At 42.5% G+C, this 10413-nt stretch overlaps 1 protein-coding gene across 1 annotated transcript; it reads right to left on the bottom strand.

Moving 5' to 3' along the window:
- Positions 1 to 230: 230 nt before the first annotated feature.
- bmp10 (bone morphogenetic protein 10) lies at positions 231 to 9943 on the bottom strand. The gene is made up of 2 exons (XM_072914218.1): positions 9580 to 9943; positions 231 to 2336 (listed from the first exon to the last, which is right to left on the bottom strand). Exons 1-2 carry the CDS (start codon positions 9941 to 9943, stop codon positions 1294 to 1296), a joined length of 1407 nt encoding a protein of 468 aa, XP_072770319.1. The 3' UTR covers positions 231 to 1293.
- Positions 9944 to 10413: the final 470 nt, after the last annotated feature.

Genomic DNA, 10413 nt, shown 5'->3' with positions numbered 1-10413 from the left:
TTCACAGTGTGGTGCATTATTAGTAAGAGTGTTAAAAGTTTTTTTTATTTTATACCGCCACCGTCAGTGTGAGCTGTGTGGTTGTTGACCAAGTATGCCATGCTGTCACCTACGTGAGCAAAGCGAAAGCCCCATACAACGTGTGGCTGATCAGGCACGCTGACTGTAGTGGGTGCCATATGCTGTACCATTACGTAAAAACCCGCGTGCCGCACCAGCTATCAAAAAATGTGGGCAGCGTGTCTGAGACCCCTGGTTATACATAGCACAAAGCAGAAAAAAAAACTTCGTATGCAGTGTTATTTCATTTAAAATTTCAAAAAAAATTTTGCGGCTCCCATTGTTTTCTATAATTTGTGAAATTGGTCAAAATGGCTCTTTGACTGGTAAAGGTTGCCGACCCCTGCCCTATATTAACTCAAACAATGAGATTCAACCTTATAGTCTTATTGGATGCTCAACATTGGGTAACATAGAACATTTACATATACAGTCATCTGTTTTATCAAAAATAATAATAAATTAGAGCAATAAATAGTCGGTCTTTTATTCCAAGCAGCAGAGCTATCAAAAGCCTTATTACAAAAGACGAGCAAACTCAACACTGCTGTTCTTTTTCTGCTCCACGGCTGATAACGACCCCAAAATAGTGATGGATGACCCAACTCCGGAGCTAGAAACGCACTGGAAGGAGATGGTGCCGGCCGGGTCAGCGAGTTAAGACTCCCCAGGAATGTGGTCCTTGTTCCGTGCCCCATCCCACCACCTCAAACCTTGCCTGGAATGGCGTCCATGTCTGATGGGTGGAATACATGTTTCTCAGCCGCAAACACCTTGCTATCACTGTAGCTTTGCCGTGAGGGGACGGGGGGGATGGAGGCATGCCGAGTGGGAAACCGGGTTTGGATAGATAACCTCGCCAGTCGGACTCCTTGCGTGGTGCCTACGTATCAGGAGGCCACAGGAGGCGGGCTTGGAGAGTTCAGGTTGCCTTAAGGAGGTCATTTCACTGAAGTGCTGATTAGTGTTTGCATCAAGTGATAAGTGGAGGGAAACACATGTCATGGGGGACGAAGCGGGGCGGGGGGGGGGGGAGAGCACTGGCCCACTAGTTCCCACAGAACCCTGAAGAATGTGTTTAGTTCCGAACAACATTTCAGTTGTGAGACCTCATCTCCACTGTGTTGGAAACTTGGCAACTATTCTTCATAATAAATACAATGTACAGAATCCTCCGGACAACACCTGACACAACGGTCAATGCACTTGCTTGTCTCTTTCCAAGAGCGTCGACTATCTACAGCCACACTCGGCTACAGCCATGCCTTCATACTTGTGCTTGTACGTGACCACACCTGTGTCGTCCAGGTACAGAAGCGAGATCGGATCCAGCTTGGTGGGCACGCAACACGCCCGCGCCGCCCTCTGAGGACTGTTGATGTTCACCAGTGTCTGGACGATGGCGTGTTTAGTCGGCGTGACGTGTTTTGTCAGCGGAAACGAGCACGTCCCCGAGCACTCGTAGGCGTCGTAGTGGCTGGGCGCGAGGATCCAGCTGTCCCAGCCGATGTCCTTGAACTCCACATGGAGAGGTTGTCTCCTGCAATGGTTGCCCTTGGCGTTGCGGCGGATACGTGAGGTCGTATCGTAGATCAGATTGGAGCGCATTTGTATCAGGTCCGCTTCGTCCGGCTCCGACTCGTCGTCGGCGTCATACCCGCCCCACAAGTCGTTCTCTACGTCGTTTTGCAGGATGGCGTTGGCTTCGTGGTCAATCATTTCACTCAGCTCACGCTTGTTATCTCGATGGTCGCTGCTTTGGTCATCGGAGAAAACAATCAGCAGAGGTTTGTGCTTTTCCTTGTTGCTGGTGTCGATCTTCATGTTTCCTGCCGTGTTCTCTATTTCGTTTTCCTCCCTGAGCCCTTGAGCCTCGACCTCAAGTGCCATGCTGTCAATGTGCACCTCCAATCGGTGCGTGGTGCCGCGCTCGGACGTACGCCACCGCAGGACGGAAGAGGTGAGGTCAAACGCTTCCCAGCCGTCGTCCGTGCCGAACACTTGCCGTGAAGCCAACTCCACCAGCGCCACGGCCTCCTCCGCCCCTACCTCTACGAGAACGTTCTCATGAGTGGCGTTGTCATCTCCGTCACCGGGTACCACCTCGTAGATGGTGACCCTGCGGTCCACACCGGCGTACAAACGGCGGTCAGTCTGGACGAGGGTGTAGAGGCGGAGCTCGGCGGCCGTGATGCGCTCGTGGTGGGGGACGGACACGTTGAAGAGAAGTGGGTGGCGCCTTACGCCTCCGACACCTACGGCACTTGAAGACAAATCTGGGGAATAAAGAAAAAAATTCAGATTTTAATTAAAGTTGACTATTGTCATACCTGCCAACTTTTGAAATCAGAAAAACCTAGTAGCCAGGGTCCAGGGGCCGCAGGGCCCGGTAGGTCCAGGACAAAGTCCTGGTGGGGGGTTCAGGCCTGTTCTATAGAACTACCTACCTACCTATACCTACTCAGTGGCCTAGTGGTTAGAGCGTCCGCCCTGAGATCGGTAGGTTGTGAGTTCAAATCCCGGCCGGGTCATACCAAAGACTATAAAAATGGGACCCATTGCCTCCCTGCTTGGCACTCAGCATCAAGGGTTGGAATTGGGGGTTAAATCACCAAAAATGATTCCCGGGCGCGGCCACCGCTGCTGCTCACTGCTCCCCTCACCTCCCAGGGGGTGATCAAGGGTGATGGGTCAAATGCAGAGAATAATTTCACCACATCTAGTGTGTGTGTGTGACAATCATTGGTACTTTAACTTTAACTTTTACTCTTTAGAACTTTCTTCTATAGCACTATTCTTCAGAATTGTGTTCTATAGAACCATTCTTTAGAATCCTGTTCTATAGAACCATTCTTTAGAACCCTGTTCTATAGAACCATTCTTTAGAATCCTGTTCTATAGAACCATTCTTTAGAATCCTGTTCTATAGAACTTCGGTCCTAAAGTTCATTAGAAATTCTATAGAGTTCTATTGAGATATTCTTTAGAAATTCTTTACACTTTTTTTTATAGAAATTCTATAGAACATTTTTAGCAGGGTCGCCCCCCGACGCAAAATGATTATTAGCATTCAGACAGGTTAAAATGTTGCTAAAACCATCACTTTTCTATCAGTCACAGTGACTTTTCAAAACAAAAATATTACAGCAAAAATCATATGGGTTGATTGACATGTTTATTCTGTAAGCTAACTTCAATAGTTTGAAATTATTTTGACGGTTAATGCCAGTTATCCTGTCAACCTTTCACAAGACTTCAATTTGTTAATTGAAAGTATAAACAGTATAAACACTTTTTACAGTAAACAAATGGTAAAACAGTACTAAACAATTCCATTAAAAAAAAAAATTGGTGTCATTATTAACTTTCTGTCCAAGCTTGTATAATCTACTGCCTTGTTCAATTGTAAAAAATATTCTGTGCCTAAAATTCACATTTCTATCACAATTATCATTCTGTAAACATGGTAAGCTAACTTCATTAAAATTAATAGTCCTGTCAATAGCATGGAATTACAATTCAAATGTAGTTTTTTTGTAATCCAAAAGAATTCAAAATATGAAAAATTAATGAAAATTAATTTAAGCCATCAGACACGTGAAAAGTGGCACATCGCATCTCTAATGTAATCATTTTAACTTTTCAACAGAAATAGCACTGCAAAAATATTAAGGACATACTTCTGTATTTTGGTAGTTATGCTGTCAACATTTAAGAAGATTTCTTCAACTTGGACTTGAAAGCATAAATAGTATAAACACTTTTAACAGTATAACAGTACTAAACAATTCCAATAGATAACATTGGTGTCATTACCTTTTTGTGGCTAAAATCCGAAAAACGTTGAAAGTTTTCCACTTGTATCGCTAGCAACGGCATTAGACTTGTGTTTTTTTGTCCCAACGTGGTCTTTTACATCGCTAATTCCTCCGTGTCCGATCGAAAAATCTTGTCTGCACAAAGTGCAATTCGCGTAGTTTTCACCCTTTTTGGAACGGATAATTATTCCCGGATAGGCTTTTGAATATTCTTCACGGAATGACTGCAGTTTTCTTTTCGGTTTAAGACTCGTTTGCGATTTTTCTCCAGCTGATTCCATGATCGTTCGCTCGTTTGGAAACAATGGCAACTGGTGCCTCGTGCTTGGCAGCGGTGCTATAAATAGCCTCGCGCTTGGCATTCGGAATGGCTCGATAGGAAGTTACGGGAAGCAGTGTCGATTGTCATTGTTGTTACGCGATTTCGTGAATAAAACTTTTTTTTAAATATGTATTTTTTAATTAATGAAAAACCGTATTTTTTATCACTGCAACCGTAACCCGGAATAGGTTGATGAAAACCGTACTAATTACGGGAAAACCGGAGTAGTTGGCAGGTATGTATTGTTATTTTGTTATTTGTGCAAAGTTTAGTAACTTGATAAGAGTTAAATATTGACTCTGGATGTTTCACATTGAGGCAGTCAATCAATGCTCAAAAATAACAATTTAGCCAAATTTAAGAAAATGTGATGAACCATAAAGACATATGACAACATGGTGTTATAACGAACTATTGAAAAATACACCCATTATAAACGGAGATGTTTGCAACTTGCTCAAAATTATATTTTTGAAACTAGAACAACAAAGGCAAGGTTATTTCACGACATGTGGTTTAAAACAGCTTTTTTTGTTGTCTAAATGTCTATTGTTTTACAAACCCCGTTTCCGTATGAGTTGGGAAATTGTGTTAGATGTAAATATAAACGGAATACAATGATCATGTTCAACCCATATTCAGTTGAATATGCTAAAAAGACAACATATTTGATGTTCAAACTGATAAACTTTTTTTTTCTTTGCAAATAATCATTAACTTTAGAATTTGATGCCAGCAACGCGTGACAAAGAAGCTGATAAAGGCGGCAAAAAATACTGATAAAGTTGAGGAATGCTCATCAAACACTTATTTGGAACATCCCACAGGTGAACAGGCAAATTGGGAACAGGTGGGTGCCATGATTGGGTATAAAAGTAGATTCCATGAAATGCTCAGTCATTCACAAACAAGGATGGGGCGAGGGTCACCACTTTGTCAACAAATGCGTGAGCAAATTGTTGAACAGTTTAGGAAAAACCTTTCTCAACCAGCTATTGCAAGGAATTTAGGGATTTCACCATCTACGGTCCGTAATATCATCAAAGGGTTCAGAGAATCTGGAGAAATCACTGCACGTAAGCAGCTAAGCCCGTGACCTTCGATCCCTCAGGCTGTACTGCATCAACAAGCGACATCAGTGTGTAAAGGATATCACCACATGAGCTCAGGAACACTTCAGAAACCCACTGTCAGTAACTACAGTTGGTCGCTACATCTGTAAGTGCAAGTTAAAACTCTCCTATGCAAGGCGAAAACCGTTTATCAACAACACCCAGAAATGCCGTGGGCTTCGCTGGGCCTGAGCTCATCTAAGATGGACTGATACAAAGTGGAAAAGTGTTCTGTGGTCTGACGAGTCCACATTTCAAATTGTTTTTGGAAACTGTGGACGTCGTGACCTCCGGAAAAGAACCATCCGGATTGTTCTAGGTGCAAAGTTGAAAAGCCAGCATCTGTGATGGTATGGGGGTGTATTAGTGCCCAAGACATGGGTAACTTACACATCTGTGAAGGTGCCATTAATGGTGAAAGGTAGATACAGGTTTTGGAGCAACATATGTTGCCATCCAAGCAACGTTGCCATGGACGCCCCTGCTTATTTCAGCAAGACAATGCCAAGCCACGTGTTACATCAACGTGGCTTCATAGTAAAAGAGTGCAGGTACTAGACTGGCCTGCCTGTAGTCCAGACCTTAATCCCATTGAAAATGTGTGGCGCATTATGAAGCCTAAAATAGCACAACGGAGACCCCCGGACTGTTGAACAACTTAAGCTGTACATCAAGCAAGAATGGGAAAGAATTCCACCTGAGAAGCTTCAAAAATGTGTCTCCTCAGTTCCCAAACGTTTACTGAGTGTTGTTAAAAGGAAAGGCCATGTAACACAGTGGTGAACGTGCCCTTTCCCAACTACTTTGGCACGTGTTGCAGCCATGAAATTCCAAGTTAATTATTATTTGCAAAAAAAAAATAAAGTTTATGAGTTTGAACATCAAATATGTTGTCTTTGTAGGGCATTCAATTGAATATGGGTTGAAAAGGATTTGCAAATCATTGTATTCCGTTTATATTTACATCTAACACAATTTCCCAACTCATATGGAAACGGGGTTTGTACAAATACTAAATATATTGAATATGAATTGTTAGTAGGCTTTCTCATGTACATACGCATGCCCGAAGTGTGCACAGATACACAAGTGGTTAAATAAATGGCACTAATACAAGACCCAAATTGATTGGCGAACTTGATTTGAGCTTAGACTTTAGAATGCACACACTCATCACATGCTTACATTTGTACAACTCAACATGCCTGAAAAGGAGTAGGAAGAAGCGGCCCTTATTCAATCCTACCTCTTTTTTGTGTGTGTTACTGATAATTCATCCACATCATAACTGACAAAACTGTGTTTAATTCCTGTGAGAAAAGAAACTGAAAGTGTTTATAGCTTCCAAAGTGCTAAGGAAAAGGAATAGGAATAAAAAATGAATAACGTTAAATTTGTTATCATAAATAGAATCAATTAATACATTGAATAAGGACAAGTACATTTTAAAAATGTTTGGCTATATCTGAAAATCAGTGACGTGCGGTCACTAGAGGCAGGTGAGGCGGGGCCTCATCATGGAGAGAAAAAAAATGTAAAAAGAAAAAAAATTAATTAAATTGTTATATGTATCCAGTGATTATACTATAACGTTATTTTCCATTTAACTTCACCAGTTTTAGATTATTTTTATTTAAAATCGCTGAATTTTCACATTTGCCGTTCAAATACTGAGAAGAGACGGTGCGGTGACCAGCAGCCAGTTGAGGCATGTCACTCAGTGCCGCAACATGGATTGCGCAATGACTCGGCTAACTGCTGGCCTGCTGTGCAGTGAGACTGTATTGCTATATGAACTATATTATACATTTCCATAGTTTAGTTAGCTGAGGTATATAATGTACAGTGTATTTTGTCAACAACTGTATGTGTGTAAAGTATTTCTTGTGCTGAGCGATCATAAAACGGCTGCAAAATACGCACTGGCTGAGGCTCGCCTCCTGCACCCCCGCCGTAGAATTGTTATATCAACTAAAGCCCACACTTAAACTTTCCACGTGCAAGATTGAATCTATTTAAAAAAATTATTTCATAAGAAGCCAAAAAGTGCAAAAACAATAATGTTGGTGTTGGAGGAGTTGTGAATGACTGCAGGGACACAACATTAGATACACCTGCAGACTGCAGGTGTACCTAATTCACAACTCCTCCAACACGAACATTATTGTTTTTGCACTTTTTGGCTTCTTATTAAATAACTTTTGTAACCTATTTTCATGGGCTTTCCTCTTTGTGATGTTAAGTTTCTGTTATGCGCTGTTATACAGTATATGCCTTGAGCTCTTATTTTGAAGGCGCTAAGAGCGGAAGTGATGTCACGTTGCGGAGGTTTTTGAAAGAAGGTAAATAAAGTGGTCCTCGTGTAAACTGGAGCCTCTGTGTTTGTTATTTTGTAGTTTCATACAGTATAGGCGACATTTATAAACCCTCGGTTACACTTTTTTAAATAGATTCAATCTTGCACGTGGAAAGTTTAAGTGAGGGCTTTAGTTGCGGCGCATGGACTTAATTTATAAGTAAAGGTAAGACCATAATAACGTTTTTTTTATTAAATGTGCTTTTTTGTGTGCTACAGTTTGTATATGTAAAGTTAAAGTTAAGTTAAAGTACCAATGATTGTCACACACACACTAGGTGTGGTGAAATGTGTCCTCTGCATTTGACCCATCCCTTGATCACCCCCTGGGATGTGAGGGGAGCAGTGGGCAGCAGCAGCGGCGCCGCGCCCGGGAATAATTGTTGGTGATTTAACCCCCAATTCCAACCCTTGATGCTGAGTGCCAAGCAGGGAAGAATGCTGGTATGAGCTTTTAAACATAACCCGTTAACTGCTGCCAATCAAATGGTGAATAAGATACTCTTTAGGGTTCATATGTTTGTAAATCTGACTGTGATGAAGTCAGTGCCTCACCAGCCATCAACCTCACCGCACGTCACTGATGAAAATACTATACTATATTTGTAATTTTTGGATACAAATAATGCAATAACTTGGACAAGTTCATGCAACACTTTCGAGAAAAAGTTTACCTTAGGGATGTGCCGATCGATTAGCCACCGATCAGTATCAGGACAAGTTTCATAAAAAGGTATGTAATCGTCATTGCCGATTAATTAATTTTATTGCAGATCACAAACACCGATCCCCTCTGGCTGACACTTTTTATCTGTAGTTCCCCGGCTGACGAGCAGCTAGCAGCTAATGATGTGTCTCCATACACAGTTAATCACTTCCATTACGACAAAAATGCATTTCTTGGTATTTTAAGTATCATTATTAAGCATACTTGCCAACCTTGAGACCTCCGATTTCGGGAGGTGGGGGGCGGGGGCGTGGTTGGGGGCGTGGTTAAGAGGGGAGGAGTATATTTACAGCTAGGATTCACCAAGTCAAGTATTTCATGTATATATATATATATATATATATATATATATATATATATATATATATATATATATATATATATAAAAGAAATACTTGAATTTCAGTGTTCATTTATTTACACATATACACACACATAACACTCATCTACTCATTGTTGAGTTAAGGGTTGAATTGTCCATCCTTGGACACTATTTTTCTAACCATACTGAACCACTAATGATGCATTGCTGTGTGGCACGCACAAAAGTGCTTTCATCAAATGCACTAGATGGCAGTATTGTCCTGTTTAAGAGTGTCACAACATTGCTGTTTACGGCAGACGGACTGCTTTACGGTAGACGAAATGCTGTTGTTGTGTGCTGTTACCGCGCTGGGAGGACGTTAATGAAACTGCCTAACAATAAACCCACATAAGAAACCAAGAACTCGCCCTCGATCATTCTACAGTTATAACGTGATTGGGCAGGCACCTGTTTATATTGTGTGCCTGAATTTCGGGAGATTTTCAGGAGAAAATTTGTCCCGGGAGGTTTTCGGGAGAGGCGCTGAATTTCGGGAGTCTCCCGGGTTGGCAAGTATGTTATTAAGTATCACTGTCACTGGGTAGTATTTCAAGTATCATTATTAAGTATCACTGTCACTGGGCCTGGGGGGATAAGGCTGAACATTTTACACACAGAGAAAGAGAATAAGGAAAAAGTTCAAATATTGTATAGATATTGTTAAATTGAAGAAAAATGTATATGTAATACACATGATTAGTATCGGTATTGATCCCACTCATGAATGATCAGAATCGGAAGCATATAACCGTGAAGGGAACAACCCTAGTTCACATGCAAAGGCTTTAGTTCAGGAACAGACTTAGTAGAGCAGACTTACCCTCGTTTTTGAAGCTGCGGATGATGCTGGCAACGGGCTCGGAGGTGCGGTCGTTGGCGAAGCGGTTGTAGAGCTCCATCATGTACTCCGGTGGCTCCTCTCGTATGCTTCCAGGTGGCAGTGGAGGCGGACCCAGGCCGGACAGGTTGAACGTCTGCAAAAACTGCTCTTTCAAGCTCTCTAGGACCCCCTGCCTGTTCGGATTGCTCTCCTGCTCCGTAGCTGGTCGAGGCCTCCGGTCCGTATTGGAGATGGGGCTGCTCTGTCCGCAGAGAGGCCCGTGGAGCAACAGGAGGGCCCAAACCAAGAGAAAAGTTTTGGTGCTGCAAATAGTTCCCAATAAATAAAATAAAATGCTCGCCATGGAGATCAAAAATTCCGCAATTTGCGTTCTGCGGTCCCCGTCAATAAAAAGTGTTGTTGACCTTTGCTGTGTTCTCTGCGGCCGTGTGTGAGTCACACGCCACCTTGCAGTGCTCACCGAGCACACCTTTTCACGTATGGTGCAGCAGGTCCGAAGGCAGTGACAGCTTCTTAGTGGCGTCCATTGACTCATCTCTGTGGTGTCTGATGCTCTTTCTGTGCTTTGCTCTGTCGACCCAGCTTTTTCTCGCAGTCTCTTATCTACGATATGGTGGGCTCTGCTCTCTGCTTGTAGTGTGTGTGTGTGTGGGTGTGGGTGTGTGTGTGTGCGTGCCCTCAACTGTGTGTATCTCACAACTTCCTTAATGAGGATTTTGTAAACACGGTCCTGTAGCTTCTTCCTTGTGGAAGTGCTGTTGTGTTTGGGTGGGTGCACCAGAGTTGATTCTCTTCGTTTGTTTATTTGCTTTG

The sequence above is a fragment of the Nerophis lumbriciformis genome, linkage group LG12 (assembly GCF_033978685.3).
Source record: "Nerophis lumbriciformis linkage group LG12, RoL_Nlum_v2.1, whole genome shotgun sequence".
NCBI classification, from domain to species: Eukaryota; Metazoa; Chordata; class Actinopteri; order Syngnathiformes; family Syngnathidae; genus Nerophis; species Nerophis lumbriciformis.
Note: the sequence above shows the minus strand (reverse complement) of the source record. Positions and strands in the feature narration are given on the sequence as shown.

Excerpts from the sequence above, each read along its gene's own strand:
- bmp10 (XM_072914218.1), bottom strand. The coding sequence starts at position 9,943 with ATGGCGAGCATTTTATTTTATTTATTGGGAACTATTTGCAGCACCAAA. Across the intron at positions 2,337-9,579 it reads CCGCAGCTTCAAAAACGAGG|ATTTGTCTTCAAGTGCCGTA; the intron begins GTAAGTCTGCTC and ends TTTATTCCCCAG.